The sequence below is a fragment of the Zootoca vivipara genome, chromosome 17 (assembly GCF_963506605.1).
Source record: "Zootoca vivipara chromosome 17, rZooViv1.1, whole genome shotgun sequence".
NCBI lineage: Eukaryota > Metazoa > Chordata > Lepidosauria > Squamata > Lacertidae > Zootoca > Zootoca vivipara.
In genome coordinates, this window is record NC_083292.1 from 38,412,944 (window position 1) to 38,436,804 (window position 23,861).

General features: G+C 47.8%; 2 protein-coding genes across 3 annotated transcripts; one reads left to right on the top strand and one right to left on the bottom strand.

The window, feature by feature from the left end:
- On the bottom strand, window positions 1-11,256 carry SCNM1 (sodium channel modifier 1). Of its 2 annotated transcripts, none has more exons than XM_035099361.2 (8): window positions 11,114-11,256; window positions 9,942-10,012; window positions 9,206-9,297; window positions 8,005-8,102; window positions 6,279-6,379; window positions 5,241-5,416; window positions 3,416-3,557; window positions 1-2,685 (listed from the first exon to the last, which is right to left on the bottom strand). In XM_035099361.2, exons 1-8 carry the CDS (start codon window positions 11,162-11,164, stop codon window positions 2,586-2,588), a joined length of 831 nt encoding a protein of 276 aa, XP_034955252.1. In that variant the 5' UTR covers window positions 11,165-11,256; the 3' UTR covers window positions 1-2,585. The 2 variants fall into 2 exon arrangements, with proteins under 2 accessions (XP_034955252.1, XP_034955253.1); XM_035099362.2 differs by having other exon boundaries at window positions 4-2,685; window positions 9,206-9,294.
- A 2,042-nt stretch (window positions 11,257-13,298) lies between these two features.
- Window positions 13,299-21,522, top strand: LYSMD1 (LysM domain containing 1). Its single transcript, XM_035099384.2, has 3 exons — window positions 13,299-13,906; window positions 17,877-18,226; window positions 20,658-21,522. Exons 1-3 carry the CDS (start codon window positions 13,727-13,729, stop codon window positions 20,818-20,820), a joined length of 693 nt encoding a protein of 230 aa, XP_034955275.1. The 5' UTR covers window positions 13,299-13,726; the 3' UTR covers window positions 20,821-21,522.
- The last annotated feature ends 2,339 nt before the right edge of the window (window positions 21,523-23,861 follow it).

Sequence of the window (23,861 nt, forward strand, 5' to 3'; positions counted from 1 at the left end):
GAATTCCTCGGGAGGAATTAGGAAAATTCCTAATGCGTGTGTTAGGAAAACAACTTTGGTAAAGAAATGAAACAAGTGCACTTCCAAGACATCAGGACCTGTCTTTCCATGAACTCTGCTTGGTGCTCAATGAAGAAAAGTAGATTTAAAAAGCCGTCTGGCGCTTTATATAATAGGAAGCGCAAGCGGCGTCAAGGAAGGGTGTCCCGTCAGGAATCTTGCAAGGAGCCCTGCCACTTTATAGAGAGTTATTCCAAGCAGGTGGTGCTGCGGAGCAAGACCGGGGAGGGGGCAGAGAGAAAGAGAAGAATCCCCCCCATCCTCCCGATGTATTTATACCCCCCGCTGGGATCAGCAGACGAAATGGACACCCAAGGGATCGGGTTGCACGAAATCTTGGCCCAGGCCCCGCAAGGAGGAGCAGCAGGAGAAGGCGTCCCGGTCTTAAATTAGGGGCTTCCCTTCCCCTCCCCAGGCCGGAGGTGTCACATGTGTCCCGCCTGTCAATGCAGCAGGCCTCTCCGTTCTTGCGGCTTGTCCTCCGTGGTTGACATGGACAGCTGTTAGGCTTGGGGGGAGGGAGTTAGGTTAGGCGGATAAAAGTCACCAGCCCTGTAGTTGACGCAAGCGGGCAATGGAAACGACCCACATCAAGAAGCGGTGGTGGCGTCAGAGCCGACGGCAAAAGGGTGGGGTGTAAAAACGATGGGTTGGCCTCTGCAACCCACAATGTATCACAGTGTGTTGCTTGGTTGGCTGTGCCAGCCAGCAGCAGACGATGGGGCAGGGGAGGTTGGTCAATGCTAGGCTGACACAAAGGCACTTGCAGTGGGAACAATTGCCAACTTTATGCTTTTGCCTCCGAGACCCACTCTTGCTCAGAGACAGTGGAAGGAAGGGGCCCCCTTTGGCTTTACATACAGTTGTAAAAACCCACAATTGGACATCAACCATCCAAGTATGGCTTATTTAAAAATTATTTTATTATGGGACGTGGGTAGCGCTGTGGTCTAAACTACTGAGCCTCTTGGGCTTGCCAATCGGAAGGTTGGTGGTTCGAATCCCCATGACGGGGTGGGTTCCCGTTGCTCTGTCCCAGCCAACCTAGCAATTCGAAAGCATGCCAATGCAAGTAGATAAATAGGTACCGCTGCGGCGGGAAGGTAAACGGCGTTTCCATACGCTCTGGCACTTGTCATGGTCCTCCGTGCACCAGAAGTGGTTTAGTCATGCTGGTGACATGACCTGGGAAAAACTCTGTGGACAAATGCCGGCTCCCTCGGCCTGAAAACGAGATGAGCGCTGCAACCCCATAGTCGCCTTTGACTGGACTTAACCATCCAGGGGTCCTTTCCCTTTAACCTTATTTAAAATCAGTATGTGGGTTTCAAAAGTATCCCTGCATCTTTGAAGGGCCTGGCTCTGTGGACACTGCTTGTATAGTGGACCCAGATGTTTTCCATTGGCCTCCTCTGGATCACACATTTAAGCCTCCTTCCTGAAGAGCCCCCTGTCCAATGCTTTGCTTAGTCAAGAGGTCCGCCTCCGCTCCCTGGTGTGCCTCTGTGACATCAGGGCAACTCGGCCAATGGCCAGCCAGAGGCTGTGCTGCCAACAAATTCCTTTTTGCAGGGTTCAGTATGGTGTTGGGGAACCTCAGGGCTAGGTGCCAAATGCAGCCCTCTGGGCCTCTTGACCCGATCCTCAGGTCACACTTCATGCCCACCCCTCCCTTGAGCACTTTTACCTGGTTGGAATGTGTCTTTCAGTGGCGATTGTGCCTTTTGCTTACCTGGACAGAGAGGTGCAATCAGCTGTACCATGTGGTCACTTTGGACTGGGGCACTGCCCATTACAGCATGTGGCCCTCAGAAGGTTCCTCATGAGGAAATGTGGCCCCCGAGCAGGAAAAGCTTCCCCAATAATGCAGTAGAGGCTGAACACCAGTGCTGCCTAGAGTTGGTGCTTGGGGCAAATGAAATGTTGCGTCAAGTTCTTACTTATTTTTTTTAAAAAAAACTTATTTAAGTTGTCTTTATTTTTTTTAAAAGGGAAAAGCAGGATTTGGGGGTGGGAAACTAGTTTGGGAATTGGTCCAGCTCAGGACTCCATGCAGCTGCTTTTCCTTTGCAAATACTGAAAGAAAATTGGTCAGGGTTAAGCAAGCTTTTCAAAACCAGTGTTTTTCATGTTTGGTGCAGTCTGGTTGTTGGACTACGACCAGGGAGACCCGGGTTCAAATTTCCATTCCAGCACAGAAGTTACACACACACACACACACACACACACACACACACACACACACACACACACACTTTCTCCTGCAATCCAGCCTACCTAGCAGGGTTGTTGTGAAAGGCAGTCTCTATGCAATGAAAGAAAATCAGAGACTGTAACCAACAAAAGAAGTAACCAGACAATGTAACCTGCGTTCATATTCCCTCCTTTTTAAAAAAATAAAATAAACCATCCTATATACAGTACGTGGTAAAAAATAAATTTTGCTCTTGAATGAGTGGTCCCCGAATGTCCAAGCAACAGCACATTCCCAAGGGTCCCCCCTCAGAAAGTAAGCAACAATGTTGTCAAGATGGAGTCAGTGCAGGAGGTTCATCTTCGTCAGAGTCAAATTCCACATTCTCGTCTTTTACCCACTTGCCAGAACCATCTTGGATCCAACCGGAACTGCCAGAGAAAGGAAGGAAATAAACACATCTGTGAAGGGGATGCTCATTTTTCTGGAATAATGGATCTAAGCACACTTGCAGGGCACAATATTAATCTGCACTGCCGTTCACCATGGCTGAGACATTTAAGTGCAAGACAGCCGCATAACGTTAATTAAAAGTTTCCTGTTCAGAACACACAAAGAAGCTGCCTAATGCAGAGTTAAGACCAGCTAGCTCTGTGTTGTCTATGCTGACAAACAGTGGCTCTTGAGGGTTTCAGGTAGAGTCTCTCCCAGCCCTATCTGGAGATGCCAGCTTCTGATTGCTGCAAGCGGTGACGGTGCTTTAGATTACTTTAGATTACTCACTATCTTTAATTTCTCCCCGCCTTTTTTCCTAGTATATAGACACAGAATTATAAAAAGCAATAAAACAAGGCTGACCTTACCAACAGAAAGCTTTTAATTAAGTAGCCTTTAAAAGCTTTTAATTAAGAGTACAGTAGCCCTTAAAAGCCTTAATAGTGCTTTGCCTGTGTCTACATTGGAAGGGATGCACTGAAATCGAACTCTATAGTAAAACCTGATCACCCTCCCCCGCAAAACCAGGTCTTGAAACAAAGAAAACAATGCAGAAGCAACTTTGTTCCCCTGATGCTTTTGGGCTCCTAGCCTGCAAATCTGGAACCTGTGATCCTACCAAAGGCACATTTAGTTAACACATCTCCTGGGCAACCTCTAACCTACCTTTTCAGCCTCAGATAGTGTTCCAAAGCCTGCCGCTTCTCCGGGGTAACATCACCTGTGTCCGAATGAGGTGCTGCACTGTGAGGTGCTTTCCTTTTGCGGCTACGCTCCTTCCCCAGAGCAGCAGATCTTTTCACCGATTCTGGAGTCAAGAGAGATTGATATTTAGGAGTTGCATCTCCTTGCTCACTGGAAACTTGGGACGGGGCTGGCGTCAGTAAAATCCTGACCACTTCACAATAACAATTGCAGATGAGGCAATTGTATCCACATCTGCAGGTCCGTCTCCTCCTTCTGGATTGATTTGGGAGTGTAGACCAGAAGAGGAAGTTGAAAGGGACCCCTGGCTTGCCAGCAGTACATGTGAAACGGATCTAGGGGTTTTAGCAGACCACAAGCTTAACACGAGTCAACAGTGTGATGTGTGCAGAGGAGGGCGAGCAACATGGTAAAGGATTTGGAAACAAAGTCTTCATAGAATCATAGAGTTGGAAGAGACCACAAGGGCCATCCAGTCCAACACCCTGCCAAGCAGGAAAGACCATCAAAGCATTCTTGACATATGCCTGTCAAGCCTCTGCTTAAAGACCTCCAAAGAAGGAGACTCCACCACACTCCTTGGTAGCAAATTCCACTGTCGAACAGCTCTTACTGTCAGGAAGTTCTTCCTAATGTTTAGGTGGAATCTTCTTTCTTGTAGCTTGAATCCATTGCTCCGTGTCCACTTCTCTGGAGCAGCAGAAAACAATCTTTCTCCCTCCTCTATATGACATCCTTTAATATATTTGAACATGGCTATCATATCACCCCTTAACATTCTCTTCTCGAGGCTAAACATACCCAGCTCCCTAAGCCGTTCCTCATAAGGCATCGTTTCCAGGCCTTTGACCATTTTGGTTGCCCTGTTCTGGACACGTTCCAGCTTGTCAGTATCCTTCTTGAACTGTGGTGCCCAGAAATGGACACAGTATTCCAGATGAGGTCTGACCAGAGCAGAATACAGTGGTACTATTACTTCCCTTGATCTAGATGCTATACTCCTATTGATACAGCCCAGAATTGCATTGGCTTTTTTAGCTGCTGCATCACACTATTGACTCATGTCAAGTTTGTGGTCTACCAAGACTCCTAGATCCTTTTCACATGTACTGCTCTCAAGCCAGGTGTCTCCCATCCTGTATTTGTGCCTTTCATATTTTTTTTTTTGCCCAAGTGTAGTACTTTACATTTCTCCTTGTCTAATCTGTTAAGGTCATTTTGAAGTGTGATTCTGTCCTCTGGGGTGTTAGCCACCCCTCCTAATTTGGTGTCATCTGCAAACTTGCTCAGGATGCCCTCAAGCCCATCATCCAAGTCATTGATAAAGATGTTGAATTATGAGGAACAGTTGAGGGAGTTGGGCATGTTTAGCCTGCAGATAAAAGCATGAAAGGTGACATGACAACCATCTTCAAGTACATGAAGGGTTGTCACATGGAAGATGAAACGAGCTTGTTTTCTGCTGCTCCAGACAAGAATGGACATTCCAACAAAACCTTAGGAAGAACTGTTCAACCGTGGAACGGACTCCCTTAGAAAGTGGTGGACTCTCCTTCTTTGGAGGTTATTAAACAGAGGTGGGGTGGCCCATCTGTCAGTGGTTCTTTAGCTATGCTACCTGTGTTGCGAGGAGTTGGCACAGAACTCTACAATTCTATGATTCTATGCTGGCAGTGGAGATTGAACCTGTGGGCTTTGGCATGCAAAGCATTGCTCTATGCCTGACGTACAGCCTGAACCCAATGAGGAAATATCGCAAGCAAACTGCTCCAAAGCGATTTTCTACCTGACGTGGAAGTCGCGCACCCAGGCAAATCCATAGCAGCAGTGGCTTCTGGCAAAGCAAGTCTATGTTCTTCTGCATGCACGGAGTTCTTGGGTTTTGACATTTCATTTTCTTCAGACTCTCTGGAGCTTGCATCTGTCCTTGAGGTACTGGGGCCAATGTCACTTCCTGCCACCCTGTGCCAAATAAATCAGTCATGTTGAGGCCTTGTAGAAAGCAGCCATCTTCCTTATATTATTGTTGTGGTTATTTTTGAGATTCAATGTAGTGTAGTGGTTGAAGCACCGTTTCTCAAACTTGGGTTCTCAGCTATTGTTGGACTACAACTCCCATCATCCTTACTAAGCAGGACCAGCGGTCAGGGATGATGGGAGTTTGCAGTGCAACAACAGCTGGGGACCCAAGTTTGAGAAACACTGGCGCATGTTGGTCTGGGGTTCAAATCCCCCACCTGGCCATGAAGATCCCTGGGTGACACTGGGCCAGCCACTATTTTTCAGCCTAACCTAGGGTTGTTGTGGGGTTTAAATTGGGGGTGGGGGGGAGGACCACATATACCACCTTGAGCTCCTTTCAGAAAAAGGATATAGATGCCATAAATATTAATTAAACTTGTTATCTGAAGGTTTCAAAGCAACTTTAAATACTATAAATTTAAATGCACTGTACAGAAAGAAACAGCCTATGTAACAGCCACAGGAAGCGTCAGCTGCACACTAGTAACACAGTAACAACGTCTTAAGACTATTGAAAGGCTTGGGGGAAATGGTAAACCTTTACCTGGTACAAAAAAAAATGTCAGTGAAGTTCCCAGGTGGACTTCGCTGGGGAGAGGATTCCACAGACTGGGAGCCACCACTGAAAAGGCACCGTTCTCCCTTGTCACAATCCTCTGAGCCTGCCTCAGAGAGGGAACCTGGGGAAGATCCTCAGAAGGAGATCTAAGGCCTCCGGGTGCCACTCCCCAGCCAACGGGGAACATGGACACCATCCGCATTAAGGGCCATGGGGCCACGATTTGAGAGCAAAGCATGTTACCTGTTGCGCCGGCAGCAGCTGCTATAAGGGACGTTTTTCAGCAAAGCGTTGTGGGCGATCTTCCTGGTCTCCACAAGCAAAGGTGCAGGGCCTGGACTCACCTAAAGAAGGAGCGTCTATCTATTTATTCATTTCCACGAATGAATGTTTTCTTATGAAATGTCTCAAAGCGATTTAGCAATAAAATCATCAACACTAAAAGCTACACACACAAACACAATTTGTACATGAAAACGCAGCCCAGTGGCAGAGCACCTCCTTTGGAGAGCTGCTGCCAATCAGTGTAAGCAAGACTGAGCTAGAGGGATCTGACTCTGTATAAAGCAGCTTCCTCTGTTCCAATTTATATCAACCCTTTCTTCAGAACCACGAGGACTGGAATCATATTTATTTTAAAGGGCAAACTATAGCTTAGTGGCAGATCTTCAGGCTAAAGTTGCTCTCCGAAAGTCTTGCTGAAGTCTGTGGGACTCATTGAAATTAAAAGAAGAAGAAGAGTTTGGATTTGATATCCCGCTTTATCACTACCCTAAGGAGTCTCAAAGCGGCTAACAATCTCCTTTTCCCTTCCTCCCCCACAACAAACACTCTGTGAGGTGAGTGGGGCTGAGAGACTTTAGAGAAGTGTGACTAGCCCAAGGTCACCCAGCAGCTGCATGTGGAGGAGCGGGGAACCGAACCCGGTTCACCAGATTACGTCCACTGCTCTTAACCACTACACTGCACTGGCTCTAAAAATACTTTATTGTCACTTGTACAACTTGTATACAGTGAGATTACACGAGCACCCCGACTCAGCTCTCTTCCTCTTAATTCCCCTCACATCCACCAAACCCGAAAGTCAGTTGCCCGGTTGTTATCTTTTCATTCAGCAGCCTAACAGCCCATGGATAGAAGCTGTTCTTTACCCTGTAGGTGGGACTAATCATGCTTCTATATCTTCTGCCCAAGAAAGTACCAGCCAGGGTGTGAATCATCCCTAAGAATTTTCCTCACTCTCCTGAAGCAACAGTCTTCTGCGATGTCATCCAGCGGATTCACAGGACAGCCCATAATATCTTGTGCTGTATTCACCACCCTCTGTAGGCACTTCCAAACCATTGATGTCTAGCCAGCATACCACACTGTGATGCAGTATTTAAGGACACTTTCTATTGTGGACCGGTAGAAGAAGATCATCAAACGTTGATTGACATCGTTCTTTCGCAGTACTCTAAGGCAATGGAGTCTCTGTTGGGCTTTCTTATCCACCTGGGTTGTATTGATTTTGCAAGTAAGGTCTTCATTGAGATAAACTAGGAATTTAAAGGAAGAGACTCTCTCCACACAGCCCCCCCTAGTTCTCCTCTCTTCCTCCGAAAGTCCAACACCATCTCCTTTGCCTTGCTGATATTAAAGTGCAAGTTGTTCCCTAGGCACCATGTAGATATTTTTTGGACCTCCCCTCTATACGCTGATTCGTCTCCACCTGTTATTAAACCCATTATGGTGGTGTCATCTGCAAACTTAATAATTGCAGTAGACGGGTCAGATGATACACAACCATATGTATACAATGGATACAGGTAGGGACTTAGCACACATCCCTGCAGTGTGCCAGTGCTGATTTGTAAGGAATTAGATAAGCCCAGGATTGCAGTGGAAGAAAACTCAGCTGACATAGAGGCTGCCATTCTAGTTTGCAATTCTTAGCAACTAAGAGGAGGCAAGGAGCATGCAGGCTTACCTGGGCACCAGTTTCTTCTGCTCGGAGGTACGTCTGGTGGCGGCGTTTCTGGACCTCGCTCTCAAGTGAACGCTTCTTCCCATAGAACTTCTGCAAACCTATTACAAAGCGAGAGACAGCGGACAGAAGAACATGGCAGGGTCTCGGTTCAAATCTCTGGGCTGCCTTGGTTAAAGCAAAATCTCTATCTATGCCTCAGTCTTCCTCATCTGTAAAATGGGACTGGACCGCCTTACTTGACCACTGCGAGGATGAACAAAACCACTGCACATTAAAAGTGCCGCAGAATAACTGCAGCAATGATTAAAAAGAAACCCAAGATGGACAGCCACAAGACAAAGTGGGTGGCAATGTCACTTTTCAGCCACCCCTCCCCAATTTTGGTACCGGGTAGCACACCTTTCCTCACCTTTCCTTTTTTTCTTTAATAATTTTATTATTATTTTCAATTCATTCATATTACATGCTAATTGCCATACACCTTCAACATTGTACATAACATGAATATATTATTTCTGCAAATTCCCCACATCTAACCCTGCAACCATTATACCCAAATACCCGTGTGACTTCCAACCCCGTGTGTGATATCCAACTTGTTACTTAATAAAAACCTCTAACATTGTGTTCATTTTTGTTCATTACAATAGTCATTCATCTATTAAAAAACAACATCATCATACTGGTAACTTCTTGATTTAATGGGTTCAGTCTATACTTATCCAGAGATTTCTAACAGAACGATTTTGTACAATATATTCTTGAACACATTTCCATTCCTTTCTTAATTTTTGCTTTGGATGCAATCTGATTGATGCTGTCATTTTGGCTAGTTTAATATATTCGCAAAAATTAATTTGCCACTCTGAGATTGAAGGAGTCTCCTCACTCTAGCGGCTGCTGTAGCATACAAAAAACCCTCTATCTAACCTTACCCTTGGGAATGTCTTCTGAGACATTCCTCACCTTTCCTTTGCACACAGATCCCTTCTTTTACTACCCCAGCAGCTAACTGAGCAGCACCTGAAAGCCAATGGGAGCAAAGAGAGCCAATCACAATGCAGGGGGTGTGTGGCCTAGCTTCCCCACCACAACAGTGCTCTTAGCAACGTGCTATAAACCGTGAGTATTTTCTGCTCAGAAGGTTGGAGGAGGGAGTATGGAGGCACTGAGGGCTCAATAAAAGCTTCCGCAGACTTACTGAGGAGGTGCTTCTTTCCAGAACGGTGGACCGTGAGCATGTCAAGAGTGTCAAAAACTGGACGGTGGAAGCAGACCGTGCAGGCATATCTGCTAGGGTGAAGGAACGAGTAAAGAGAATTGAATTAGAACTTACTCCATTGCATTCAGTGGGGCAGCCTTAGCCCCATTCAATCTGTGGGACTGAGTTCTAAGCAGGCTTGTTACAACATTGCTCTGTAAATAAATCATGACAAACATGCTGGAATAGTTGTGATCTTGAGTATATAGCCTTTCTCTTTTCTTTTTCCAATAATTTACTACCCGTTTTTAAAAGACCCATTTTCTATAATACTGCACTCTAATTATCCATTTGGTTTTTTAAAAAATATTTCTTTAAAGCAAGCACTCAAACAACTTTGCTTAATTTAAAACAGCTTTGGGCCACCGTCTTGGCTGCAAAATGGGGTGTTAATAAAAATGAAAACTATAAATCATATTGCCCTCTTCCTCTACTCCACGTATTCTAACTAAAATTGACTTATGAACTACATGCCATAAGAGAGCCAGTTTGGTGAGAGCTAAACTGTGGTCTCATTCTTTTTGCTGCCCTGCTACATCAGCGATCTGGGATTTGGAGCATGTGCAGAGTGCCGAGTTTGCTCTAACTGCCCATTGTTAGCTGTACATAAACCTGCACCATCTATTATCAATAAATGAAGATAACAATGGAGTATCCAGTGTTCTTAAGCTCTGACCTGCCATCTCTCAGCAGCAAAGCTTCATCTTCAGCGATATAATTGGCCAAGAGGTCAGCAACTCTTCTTTTCTGGAAATGAATAAAGGAGGAGAAATATTCCACCAGGGTTTAGCCACAGGCAAAGTCACAGTAGGAGACCCCGCAGGGTCACGAGAAAGGGAGAAGAGAGTTGGAGATGGGGGCCTTGGGCAGAAATTCTGGAACAGGAAGCGTTTGCACAGTGCTAGGACTGGAATCGTGTGCAGATTCCACAGTGACTGGGAGCATGTGCAGAGCGCAGTTGCTTTCTCCTGGGGTAGGGAGAGCATGAGTAGCGGGCTCAGCTTGCTCTCTAGGCCTGGCTTGATATTTACTTTTTACACGTGTTCCAAATCGCTCAGAGATCTCCGAGTCTGAGCCAGTTGGTTGCGTGGCGGTTGGAATGTTGAACTGGGACCCGGGAGAGACCAGGGTTCGAATCCCTACTCAGCCACATGAAACCCATTGTGTGACTTTGGACAAATTCCTTCCTCTCAGCCTAACCTCCTTTGCAGGGATTACGATACGATACGATAATCTTTGTTGTCATTGTCCAGTGCAGAACAACAAAATTGAGAATCTACATCAAACTTACGACAACCATCAACCTACTATCCAAAAAATGCACATCAACTCACTTCCCATCCCGCCTATACATAATTAACCCCCTAAAAACTCTAATACCCTTCCTGATTTGCCCCCTAAAACTCTGATGCCCCACAACTGAATACAGACCCTCCCTCACAGACTGCCTTTCGCTGCGTTCAAAACCGAAATCGCTCTTGGATAGAAGCTATTTCTCAGGCGGCTTGTTCTGGTCTTTATGACCCTATACCTCCTTCCAGAAGGCAGAAGCTGAAATAGATCATTTCCAGGGTGCACACTCTCCTGTACAATATCTGCAGCTTTCTTATAGCACCTGGATTAAATGAGGAAGTGGAACCCATGTCCAAGCCACCTTGAACTCCTTGGAGAAAGAAGTGGAACAGAAATGCAACAAATAAATAATAATAAATAAACAAGCTACTAGAAAGCCTAACAACGACGACGTTAACGAACTGGGAGGTTCTGCAGATTTTTTTTTTTGGGGGGGGGGAGGAGAATAAGATCCCCTTTTGAAAACGCCGCCCCCCAATCTTCCCCTCCACTCACCTTGAGCACATTGAGCTGGCTGGGGTCGTCTCCCTCCCTCTTGAAAGACATGCTGTTCCTCCCTCCCGCCTTCACTCCTTCAGGCTCCGAAGACCGAGCAAGGAGCAGGAGGACTCCTCCAACAGTTCCTGTTTGGGCCTGTCCATTCCCTTGAGAACTACAACCCCCAGCATGCACCTGGATGCCGGTCTCTTTCCTCCCTTTCCCTTCTCAGCCAATCAGGCTTCAGGGACTACATTTCCCAAGCAAGCTTGCACGGCCAACGAAAATGGAGCGCACGCAAAACTCAATTTCCCAGCATGCCGCACGGCTTTCAGCTCCATAATCCAGGCACGGCCAAACTTGGCCCTCCAGCGGTTTTGGGACTACAATTCCCATCATCCCTGACCACTGGTCCTGTTAGCTAGGGATGATGGGAGTTGTAGTCCCAAAACACCTGGAGGGTCAAGTTTGGCCATGCCTGCCATAGACCAATGTAAATGTTATCAGAGAAGGGGCGGGGTAGAATCTGAAAAAAAGAAAGGAAGAAAGAAAGCCTAGTAAAGACACGTATCAAACATCTATCTATCAATGATATTAGATGATAACATATATATTTAATATAATATATATAATTAATATATTATAAATATATATTTAAATCCACCCTGGCTTTTAAAGTGTGTTTTAAATCTGAACTGCAAATTACATTATGATGTTTCTCTATAAAGGAAAATAAAAAAAATTCCTTCAGTAGCACCTTAAAGACCAACTAAGTTTTTATTTTGGTATGAGCTTTCGTGTGCATGCACACTTCTTCAGATACAGTGAAATGGAAGTTTCCAGGCACTTATGTAGAGAAGGGGTGGGGAGGGGTGGGGATGGGGAGGGGGGATCACTCAGAAGGGTGGTGGAAATGGGTGATTGACTGACTGATAGCTGTTGATGACCGCAAACGACTGCAAATGGTTTTGCATGAAAAAGCAAGGAATTATTTGAAGGAGGAGTTTTTTGTCCTTTTTTGATATTTATTATTGTGTTTTCACTGGGGTGGCTTTTTTGTTAAGTACTGTATGCTCATTGATGGGACCATATTTGTAGCCTAACAATGAAGAGTTGGATCTAACTAGGGTCTTCCTCAGAGCTAACCCATTGGAAAAAACTTAAAATTTGCCAAGTTTTAAGAAAAAACTTAAAATTAGCAGAGGGGCTACTCTGCTAAAAAACTCAACAACCTCTGTGTGAATATAACCAAGCTTACTCTCAGGTAAGCGTGTAAGGAAAGTGCAACATAAGAGCTCCAGTAGAGGCTGGCTGCTAGATCAGGCCAAGGGGAGGGCGCTAGTCCAATGTCGTGTTCTCACGGTGGCCAAATGCTCCTACGGTAAGAGCCTAGTAATGCAGATAGACTGCCTCTGGACTTGGAGGTTCCATAACACCCCCAAGCAGGCCGTGTATAATTTGACATATTTCATAGCATTGCTATCCCACTTGATCGTAAAACAAACAAACCTCCAAGCGGTTTAGGAAAAGAATAAAGCAATTAAATTATCGGTTTCAAAAAAATTAATAAAACCAAGTATTTAAAACATTCAAAATATAATTAAAGCCAATGGTAAACTAAAATAAAACCCAGGTTAAAATGCATGCCATCATACTACATATGTGGATAATTTTATACACGTCTATAGTCTCACTGCTTCTCCAAACTAAAAGCCCCCAAATTTACAAGCTTTCTTTCTGCAGTCCCTTTGACCGTTAGAAGTCCTTATGAGAATCTTTTTTTAAAAACACTATTAACATGCTGGACTGCATTTCCCAGCTGCCCGTGGGCGAACCCCCCCCCATGCAACAGGGGAGAAGTTGCCGCCCCCTTTGAAAGCGCAGCCTTTGTTTTCCTGCTCCTGGAAGACTACAACTCCCGTCATGCTTCGGGAGGGACTTGCCTCTAAGCAGGAAGCATGATGGGAAATGTAGTCTCCCCCCCTGGCTCCCTTCCACCCCAGGCTGGAAGAAGGCTCATTTTGTGTGTTTGTGCATGTCTAAATGTGCAACATATACTGTAATTTAAAATGTGGTGGTCGTGGGTGGGAGATTACTCAGCAGCTCCCCCCAAAATACTACAGCTCCCAGAAGCCTTTGCGAGAACGGGTGGGAGGGCGGGGCCCTGGCTAGGCTGGGTTCTGTTTCAACTGCTTGCAACAGAAAGCGCAGCCGCCGGGCAACCTGGTGGGTGGTTTACTCACTGGATAGGTTAGGGGGCTTTTGCTTTGCAAGAGGGGGCGGGGGGCGTGATCTTTCAGAGAAAAAGCGGACTGACGTGGGAGCAGGAGATCCCTTGGGGGGATCTGTTATCTGGGAGGTTGGAAACAATGGGGTATTTCGGAAAGTGAAAGCACAGCTGCATTGAAAGGTTTCGTTTCGGGGGACTGCAGATTTTGGGGGTGGGGTGGGGAAGGGCGAAGGGGGTGGACATAGCCTCGCTCAGGGGACGGGCCTTGAGGGTGCCTCCTGTGAAATGGGCCCCCTTGGCTGCAGGAGTTGGTGGCTGCAGTAGGATTAGCCCTTGAGAGGTCAGCCTTTCCTGGCCTCAAGCTGGGGCCGTCCAGGTAAGGGGAGTTTGGCAGCTGGGGGATGGCCTCTCCGTCCAAACAGGGGTCCCCCGGCGGGGCGGGGCTGCTGCAAGGGACCAGGAACCGATCCTACGGCAGCCTGGTCAAGACGGTCAGCTCTCCGGCGCGCGAGAGGCGTCTGGAGCATCGGCTGGAGCCTGCAGACACCCTACAGGGGTTGGCGGTCAAGTATGGGGTCACGGTAAGTCTGCTTAGGAAGGGAAGGGGTCATGATCCTTACACGTATGCTCAGAAATGGTGTTTACAGCGTTGCTGTTACTGTTCATATGTAAAGCCCTGAACAGTTGGGGACCAGAATTTTACCTGCGATCGCCTTACGATCCTGGAGAGTGGTGACTAGTGGGGTGCCACAGGGTTCTGTCTTGGGCCCAGTCTTGTTCAACATCTTTATCAATGACTTGGATGATGGGCTTGAGGGAATCCTGAGCAAGTTTGCAGATGACACCAAGTTGGGAGGGGTGGCTAACACCCCAGAGGACAGGATCACACTTCAGAATGACCTTAACAGATTAGACAACTGGGCCAAAGCAAACAAGATGAATTTTAACAAGGAGAAATGTAAAGTACTACACTTGGGCAAAAAAAATGAAAGGCACAGATACAGGATGGGAGACACCTGGCTTGAGAGCAGTACATGTGAAAAGGATCTAGGAGTTTTGGTTGACCACAAACTTGACATGAGTCAGCAGTGTGATGCAGCAGCTAAAAAAGCCAATGCAATTCTGGGCTGCATCAATAGGAGTATAGCATCTAGATCAAGGGAGGTAATAGTACCACTGTATTCTGCTCTGGTCAGACCTCACCTGGAGTATTGTGTCCAGTTCTGGGCACCACAGTTCAAGAAGGATACTGATAAGCTGGAACGTGTCCAGAAGAGGGCAACCAAAATGGTCAAAGGCCTGGAAACGATGCCTTATGAGGAACGGCTTAGGGAGCTGGGTATGTTTAGCCTGGAGAAGAGAAGGTTAAGGGGTGATATGATAACCATGTTCAAATATATAAAAGGATGTCATATAAAGGAGGGAGAAAGATTGTTTTCTGCTGCTCCAGAGAAGCGGACACGGAGCAACGGATTCAAACTACAAGAAAGAAAATTCCACCTAAACATTAGAAAGAACTTCCTGACAGTAAGAGCTGTTCGGCAGTGGAATTTGCTGCCAAGGAGTGTGGTGGAGTCTCCTTCTTTGGAGGTCTTTAAGCAGAGGCTTGACAGCCATCTGTCAGGAATGCTTTGATGGTGTTTCCTGCTTGGCAGGGGGTTGGACTGGATGGCCCTTGTGGTCTCTTCCAACTCTATGATTCTATGATTCTATGATTCTATTCTATGATTCTACGCCCACGTAAGACCCATTTTGCATTTGTAAGAGCTCAGTCTTTGGAACTCCCTGCCTATTGATATTGGGCAGGCGCCTCCGCTGTGCTCTTTTCAGTGCCTGCAAAAAACCATTTTTGTTTAGTCTGGCCTACCCAGATGCTTAGAAAGGTGACGTGAGTTTTTATCTACTACTGTATTTAGTCTACTGCTAGTTTAACTTTTCGAATGTCTTAAATTATTGTTGCTAATTTTTCTTAGCAATGATTTCCTTTCCCCCCCCTTTTTTGCAAACCACTTTGAGGGTTTTTTGGGGGGGAGGGGGGCGGGAAGCAAGCAGTGTACAAATTTATGAAATGAATAAAATATTAAGCTATTGTGTATACATATATACACATATATAGAAACCCCTGGAGCTGAGATGCTAGTTCCTTGCCCCGAAATGAGATATTGGACTCTGGCTGATAAATATCCAATACAGTTGAGATTCAGGAAGGGCCTTTTCAAGAGAGGTCTTTTAACTGCCTCCTTTAGGTGCACTAGAATTCTTCCTTGTTGTAAGGAGGTACCGGCCACTCTCTTCGCCCCCTCAGCCAGCCCTCCTCTTGCCCTTGGGATGAGCCAGGAAGGGCAAGTTGCACATTGCCTAACAGAACAGATGTGAGGAACTTGTGGCCCTGTTGCATAAACTGGAAGCCGTATGCTGGGAATTGCAGGTGGATTCAGGTGATGCTCGGAGCATCTGGGTGGCCACCGCGAGGACAGGATGCTGTCGGGCTTCAGGGAATCTGATCCCTCCCACAGGGGGCAGCCGATAAGCAGATAACAAGAAGAGTTCTTACCAAGTCCTTTAATCTATATTCACAGAGAGAGGCTTTGAAAAGTGCCTCTCCATTCCAGTAATGGCATTGCTCCGAGTAAAGTCCCACCCCCTCTGCCTGTGCTTTCTGCCTCTTGAGCTTTCTGTTCTACTACTTTCGATGCCCACCTGGTCCTAGGAGGGTGTGTGTGTCAGGAATGTTTTCTAAAGACACACAGTCTGTCATCTGTCTCTCCCCTGATACTGCTTCTTCCTGCTGCTCTCCCAATATTTCCCAGCTTCTCCCCTCTGCAGTCTCTGAACTGTGACCTTCTGCAGACCACTGTTCTAAACCATGGGTAGGCAAACTAAGGCCCGGGGGCCAGATCCGGCCCAATCGCCGCCTAAAGAGGGTCTAAATCGCCATCTAAAGAGAGCCAGTGTGGTGTAGTGGTTAAGAGTGGTAGATTTGTAATCTGGGGAACCAGGTTCGCGACTCTGCTCCTCCACAGGCAGCTGCTGGGTGACCTTGGGCTAGTCACACTTCTCTGAAGCTTCTCAGCCCCACCCACCTCACAGAGTGTTTGTTGTGGGAGAGGAAGGGAAAGGAGAATGTTAGCCGCTTTGAGACTTCTTCGGGTAGTGATAAAGCGGGATATCAAATCCAAACCATTCTTCTTCTTCTAAATCTGGCCCACGGATGGTCCGGGAATCAGCGTGTTTTTACATGAATAGAATGCATCCTTTTATTAGTCTATGGTGTACAGGGAGTTGGGGAAAAAAATTAAGGAACTTTCAAGCAAAAAATAAAAAGGCACCTCCTAGTGGACAAGGAAAATGGCAGCATCAATTTTTACAAAGCCTAGAATCACAGAAACATGAGAGTAGGAAGGATTAAAATTAATTTACATGACAAATTATTAGTCATGTTGTCAACTTGGACTACTCCATTCTCATACAGTGCAGTAATATCCTCTTTGCTTAACAAGAATCATTTATGAGGAGAGAACATAGCTGCCAAGTTATCCCTTTTTTAAAGGGATTTTCCCTTATGCTGAATAGGCTTCCTCGCGAGAAAAGGGAAAACTTGGCAGCTATGGGAGAGAATGATTCGTGAAGGAGGTATCCTAAGAAAAAGACTTGGTTGCCCAAATGTTTCCAAAAAACCCAGCGGGAGGCTACTCAGTTCATTTCAGGAGAACTTAAACGATGGGTAGGCAAACTAAGGCCTGGGGGCCGGATCCGGCCCAATCACCTTCAAAATCCGGCCCATGGCCATATACATATATTATTGAGTTAAATCCTTAAATTAATACATTATACATCTACCCATACAAATCTTTTTCCACCCGTGACTTCCCACCACCTCACTGTGGCTTTCTTTTAGCAATTTTTTCTTCTTCCTGTGTTATTTATTTATTTTATTTTATTTAAGTCTCCCAATTTTTTTTCTTTCAATAATACCCTTTGCAAGAATAATACCCTTTGCAAGATTTAGTCAAAACATAACCAGGATATAGTTCAGGCAGAGGCAAACTCGGCCCTCCAGATGTTTTGGGACTACAACTCCCATCATCCCTAGCTAACAGGACCAGTGGTCAGGGATGATGGGAAACATCTGGAGGGCTGAGTTTGCCTATGCCTGATATAGTTTGAGAACAATGTTTTTTTCATGTAATCTCTTACACATAGCCAATCTTTTTTGGCTTTTTGGGTGGGTTGGCCTCTAATCGCCTCCGTCATTCTTGCTAATTCTAAATATTCACAAAGTTTGAGTTGCCATTCTTCCTTTGTTGGAACTCTGTCCCCTTTCCAATTCGTTGCAGTCACCATTCTCGCCGCCGTTGTGGCGTATCCCAGCTTGATCAAGAACATGGCATCACAAAATTGCTCGGGTGCTCAGGTGCTCTTCCCAAGTTATGCCAAAGTGAGCTCCCCCACTCAATTTCTGCTGTTTTGCGTGTTCCCACATCCATGAGGTCTAGCAGCTTGCTTTGTTAAAGGGCCTTGTATTTAGCAGCCCTCCCCTTTCCGTTCCAGACAGAGCAGATCAAGAGGGCAAACCGGCTCTACACAAACGACTCCATCTTCCTCAAAAAGACTCTCTACATCCCTGTACCGGTTGAACCCAAGGTGCTGTTGTCCAACGGGCTAGATCTCGAGGAAGACGATGCAGAGGAGGAGAAGGAGAAGAAGGCGGAAGAAGAGGGGACGGAGGCCTTTCAGCCCGAGGCCCCCAAGAAACAGAAGCATCCACGGAAGAACGGGGCATCGGGGTCCTCTGCCCCCAAGCACGACCTCTCCGCCGCGGACTTCCTGTTCAAGCTGGACTCTGAGATCCGCCGATCCAAGCAGGCCGCCACGAAGAAGCTGCGGGAAGGGGGGAGCGTGTGAGTGCCCCTGCTTTTTCCCTTTTCCGTGGGTCCCAAGGGTGGCACAAAGCGGATCCTTCCTCCTCTGCTTCTCTCCCCCCCCCCCCCATTGGGCTGCGTTGCGCTGCAAGCACGATGCAACAGGAGCCTGAGAACGGAGCATTGTATTTAGGTCGCTCGGGGCAAGTGAGTCAAGCTGTGTTGTGGCAAAAGGGCAGCCAGAGTGCTGGGCCATTTTCCTGTTTTTCCCCTATGCAATTGTATCCATTTCACAGATGGGGAAAATTAAGGACAGGCTTTATGAGGAAGGCTAATATTATTATCATTATCAATAATATTTGCCTGCACTTGAACAATATGATTCCAGAGTGGTTTGCAACATTAAAGGGGTCTCCTGAATAGCCACACAAACGGGGGTAGATGTGTTTTCCCCACCCACCCGGCACTCAGGCTGCCCTTTCCCCACAATGCAGCTTGACTCACTTGCCCTGAGCGACCTAAATACAATGCTCCATTCTCAGACTCCTGTTGCATCTTGCTTGCAGCGCAACACAGCCCAATCTGATGGGCGGCGGCAGAGAAGGAAGGATCCGGGGAGGATATTCCAAAGGCCCGGAGAGGCCATGGCAGAAAATGCCCCGCTTTCAAAACTTAAGTTCTGAGCGGACGTTAGTTGGCTATACCACCCACAATACTAAAATCAACTAAAACAATGTAATTATAATAACAGGCGTTTTAATTTTCATTTTGTAGCTCCGCCTTTCCCAAGGGACTCAAGTCTGGGTTGCAATATGTACTGCAAAGTTGGAACATGTGGTTATCTGTGGTTTTTTTCTAACTGGGAGGCCTAAATCCTTAATTTGGCATAAGAAGCTGATGCAGCTGTGAAGTACCGTAGCAAAGCAGGCATTCTGGCATGCTTAGATGCCTCCTTTCTCCAGGGCCAAAAAGAGGTAATGGCTCTCAGCCTGGTGAGAACCATCTCCCAATGAAGCAGTGATTACTATTATTATTAAAACCTTGTTCCAAGTCCTCAAGGGAGAGAAAGAAGTCTTAGCCTGGGAGGCATTGCCTGCTGTTGAGCTTCTGTGGCCACCAGAGGGCGTAGTTGCTACAGAGCTGCTCCATCCTTGAATTTGGTGACGCTGATATTCTCATTTTCTTCCTGTCCCAATCGTGCATGGGTCATAGCAAAATAACCAGAAGGTTATTAAAATACAATAATCTATTAAACATAATAATAATAATAATAAACAGATAAAGACTTGAGAGCATGTGGAGTTTGGAAATGGGGCCTCCTTGGACTGAGAGACCGCCAGAGATTCTAGCCATTTCCCCCAAACAGCGGCACCAAGTTCCACGCAGCTTGGCTGGCTAGCACGAGCGATCTAAGAGCGCCTTTTGCTTTTAAAAACAATCCCAGTGCACTGCGCTTTCTTTCCCACAACCTTCCTCCGTATTGGCGGATCCGTTGCCGGGTGATCAGAGGAGGGGGGGGTTTGTGTGTTTGTTGCGGAACATTGTGATCCTGCCTAATGGGCGTGGGTGGCATGGGAAGCTTTGAGGTCTCGTCCAACTCTGGTCCTCAGCTTGGGCAAACACAGCATTTATAGGCATCCTTAAAATAAAATTAATGGAGCATTCTGCCCGCCACCGAGGGCTGCGTTTTCTCCAACGTAGTCTCTTGTGTTTTCTCCAAAGTAGGTTCTCGAGGGCCACATGCTGGCATTGCAAGGGCCAGAATTGTCCTTGAGTGAAGCTGGAACCAGCCTTGCTCCTGACCCAGATTTGGAGCCCACCGAGGCACTTCAGTCCTGGGGATTTATACGTCTACTAGCAACTGTTAACTGGGTTGGCTTAATAGAAATTCAGTCTCCAGGGGCAGTGTACCGCTCCCCTGAGCACCAGATGCCAAGGGCAAGCAAGGAATGGCCAATTCCAGCTCCAAGTCCCCTTGATCTGGGCATTCAGAGGTAGACTGCTCCATGGCGTGGAGGCTCCCTTGATGCCAACTAGATTGGGGAAGAGGCCGGGGTCCCTGTTTCCACTTTAGGGGCCTCACCTGCTGGAGGTGAGAAGAGTCCTGTCAAATCAGGTCGTGGGCCGGTCTGCCTGGCCCACCATCTCTGGTCAGCTGAAGACTTCTAGGAAGCCTGCAAGTGGGGCATGGAAGCAACGGTTTCTCTGAGCCGGTTTCCCCTGGTGCCTGGAGATAGACCGCCACCATATGTAGAGTCTCTGAGCAATCTCCACCCTAAACCAAAATTTCGCCAGCGGTTTTCCCACAGGCCTGCGATCGACCCACTTCGGAAACAGAGAGCTGGGGGCTAGATGGGTCTGATCCACAAGGGGCACAACTGCAAATCCTTCTCTACAGCAGCAGAACACCTCTCTCTCTCCCCCCACCCCCCCCCCTCTCTCTCTCATATTTCCCTTTCTCACACTTCAGGGTTTCTGGGAGCGAGCCAGGATCTCCCCACGCAACGGCCTCCTCCTCTCCCTCCTACCAGAACGAGGTTTCTTCCCGTGCTGTCCTGGGCCCTGTGCCGCTCACCAAAATCGCCCGTGCCGACACCCTCCGCGACCAAGAGGACGAAATTTTCAAGCTCTAAGCGACGCAAGCGACGCCACTTCCCTCCTTCCCCGTCCCACTGTCTGTGGGGCTTCGGCAACTGCAGGAGAGCCTCCCCATCCCTGTGCCCCCCCACCCGTAAGGGGACTCTCCCGCTGCAAACAGCCAAGGAGCCGGGAATTATTTTTGGAGGACGGACGATCCCTGTAGACGGGCGCTTTGGAAGGGGCCTCCGCGGGGACAGCATCATCAACGCCTTTGCCTATTCCTGCCCCCTGGATTTTGAACAGACTCTCTGTGTGTCTTTGTCTCTGCATACCTTTGTTTCCTCCCTCCTCCATCATCATATTTATCACCTTAAGTGCTTTCTTGCCCGTCCTCAGAATCCGAGGATAACCTTCCCTTAATGCCCCCCCCCCGTGGTATATATGGTGCAGCTGGCCGAACGGAAGCGAAGGGGGCACTGTTGTGCTGGGGGAACCTCCCCCTTGTTTTCTGGCGGTCAGTTTTGGGCTGGGGTGGCCGGCGTGTGATCCCCGGTGTGGCTGGCTGTTGGGCGAGGGCTTGACTTAACGGTGGGATCCCTGAGCCGTTCCAGCCCACCCCTTCCACCTCCGAGGCTCCCATCTCCTCACCCCGCACACTTCCGGTCGTCTTGTTGTACTGCCTCCCCTGTTATTAAAACAACTGGCAGTTTTTGCTGACTTCCCAGTTTGTCTCTGTGCCTGTCTGACTCTGTTTATTTTTTGTCTGCGGCGGTCGCTGCCAACCTGGGAGCTCCACAGCAGGGATTTTGTCCTTTGGGTTTTGCCTCTCCCCGTAAGTGGGATGGAAGTGTCTCGTTGCTTCCCCAAAAAATCTAGGGATGCAGTGGAGCAGGCTGCCGTCAGAAGAGGCTGCCTGCCGCCCCTCTATATGAGTCAATGCCCTGGGCTAGATTGCTTCCCCTCTTCAGTGGGGGGGCACATAGGCCATGGGAGGGGCATGTGCCATCCAGAGGGGCTTTTTACAATAACTCTTTCACATACTTTAAAAGTACAACCTTCTTCGATATACAATATCCCAGGAATGGGAGGGAGCATACTTCAGACTGGGGTGTGTGCTGGGATTCCATGGACAGGGGCAGTCTACCTGATGTGCTGAGGCTCATATTGCCTCTGGGGGGGAATGGGCTAGCCAAACCCAGCTTGACCTGATCTAGTAGGGCCCTTCACCACTTCAACTCCTTCTCCCACCCACAGGAAACATCTGTAAAGTGGAATCTAGGACACCTCCACTCTTCTCTGGCAATTCCTGCAGGGCCTGCCTTCCTATTGGGCTGAATGGTGCGGTATGCCAGGGCGCCCACATCAAGGAGGCACACAGAGCCGCCCGCATCTCCGCCTCGTCCGCTCCGCTCCTTTTCTGCTGGGCTGGCGAGTGAAGGAGACGCGGCTCCCTGCATTGGCTGTTCTTGCTCAAGGGCGGTGGCAGCCGGCGGACAGAAGCAGAGGCGCCCCCGCAGGGGACGGGACGGGACAGCCGGCTGCCGGTGTCTTCTCCGCCGGGCTGCTCTCGGCTCCTGCCATGCTCGGAAGCTGTCCCCGCTTGCTCGCTCTCCAGGAGGGAAGTTTAGTTGGAGCCTTTTGTGAGTCATGGCGGCAAGAGCGGGGCCCGCCTCCCCCGGTAGCTGTCCCCAGTGAGCCGAGCCATGGGCTGCATGTCAAGTGAGCAGCAGGAACAGAAGCTGCCGCCGCCGGGGGAGCAAAAGGCTGCGCGGCGAGGCTCGCTCGGATGGAGGGATGCAGAGCGTGCGACGGCTGGCTGGCTGGCAAGCCGCTCCTCTTCCTCGCCCTTGGAGGAGGGCCGGTGGGGCAAGACCAAGCAGCAGTCCGCAGGAGAGCTCCGGCCCTCAGCACTTAAGACGGCCTTGAATTCCTGCTTTCCTTTTAAATGATTTAACCTGCAAGAGTTATAATAGCCTAATCAAGCATCTGTGTCCAAGCACAATCTATCTTTGAATAGCAGACGTTGCTAGTGGTCATAGAGGGGGAACAACAAGGAAAGGCTTGTTTCCTTCCTGTCTTTCTTGTGGGAGTCCCGGAAGCAGCTGGTTGGCCGCTGTGTGAAACAGGGAAACTGATCTGCATGGATCTGCCTCAGGCTTCTCTGATTGGCAGGATCTGGTGTAGTTCTTGTACATTTAAATAAATCCTTACAAGCCCCAATTTGCTTTAATAATAATAATAATAATAATAATAATAATAATAATAATAATACCAAATTTATTTATAGCCCGCCCATCTGGCTAGGTTTCCCCAGCCACTCTGGGTGGCTCCCAACAGAATTAATGATAATAAAACAATAAAACATCAGACATTTAAAACTTCCCTAAACAGGGCTGCCTTCAGATGTCCTCTAAAAGTCAGATAGTTGGTTTATCCCTTGACATCTGATGGGAGGGCGTTCCACAGGGTGGGCGCCACTACTGAGAAGCTAGATGGAACCTCCATGGCTGTGTTCAGTCTACCTTCAAATCCCAGCTGCTTGCAGATCTTAAAAAGAATGTTAGATTCTACTCGTCATGCTCCCGAGTAAAAAGGATGAAAGAGAAAAGAGGCTTTTCTACCTCTTTCCTAATGCTAGGAGCTGGGAGAGCCCACCCAATGGAGCTGAATGTGGATGCATTCGGGACAGTCAAAAGAAAGCGTTTCTTGACATGGGAGCAGAGTGAAACTATGGAACTGGGTGTCGCAGGAGGCAACTTGGGTGACTTTAAAAGAGCATCGGAGGATAAAACAGCTATGTATGGCTACCAGCCACGATGGCTTCCTTCCACCGCCACAGTCAGAGCCTATACAGGTGACCCTCAGAAAATTAGAACAGGAGTCAGCAACTTTTTTCAGCCATGGGCTGGTCCACCGTCCCTCAGACCATGTGGTGGGCCGGACTACTGTATATATATACCGTGTTTCTCATATTATAAGACATGTCTTATATTTATTTTTTCCTCAAAAAAACACAATATGGCTTATTTTCAAGGGATGTCTTATTTTTTTCCTTCTCCTCCTGCCGCGGCCGGCATTGCTGCTGCACCTATCA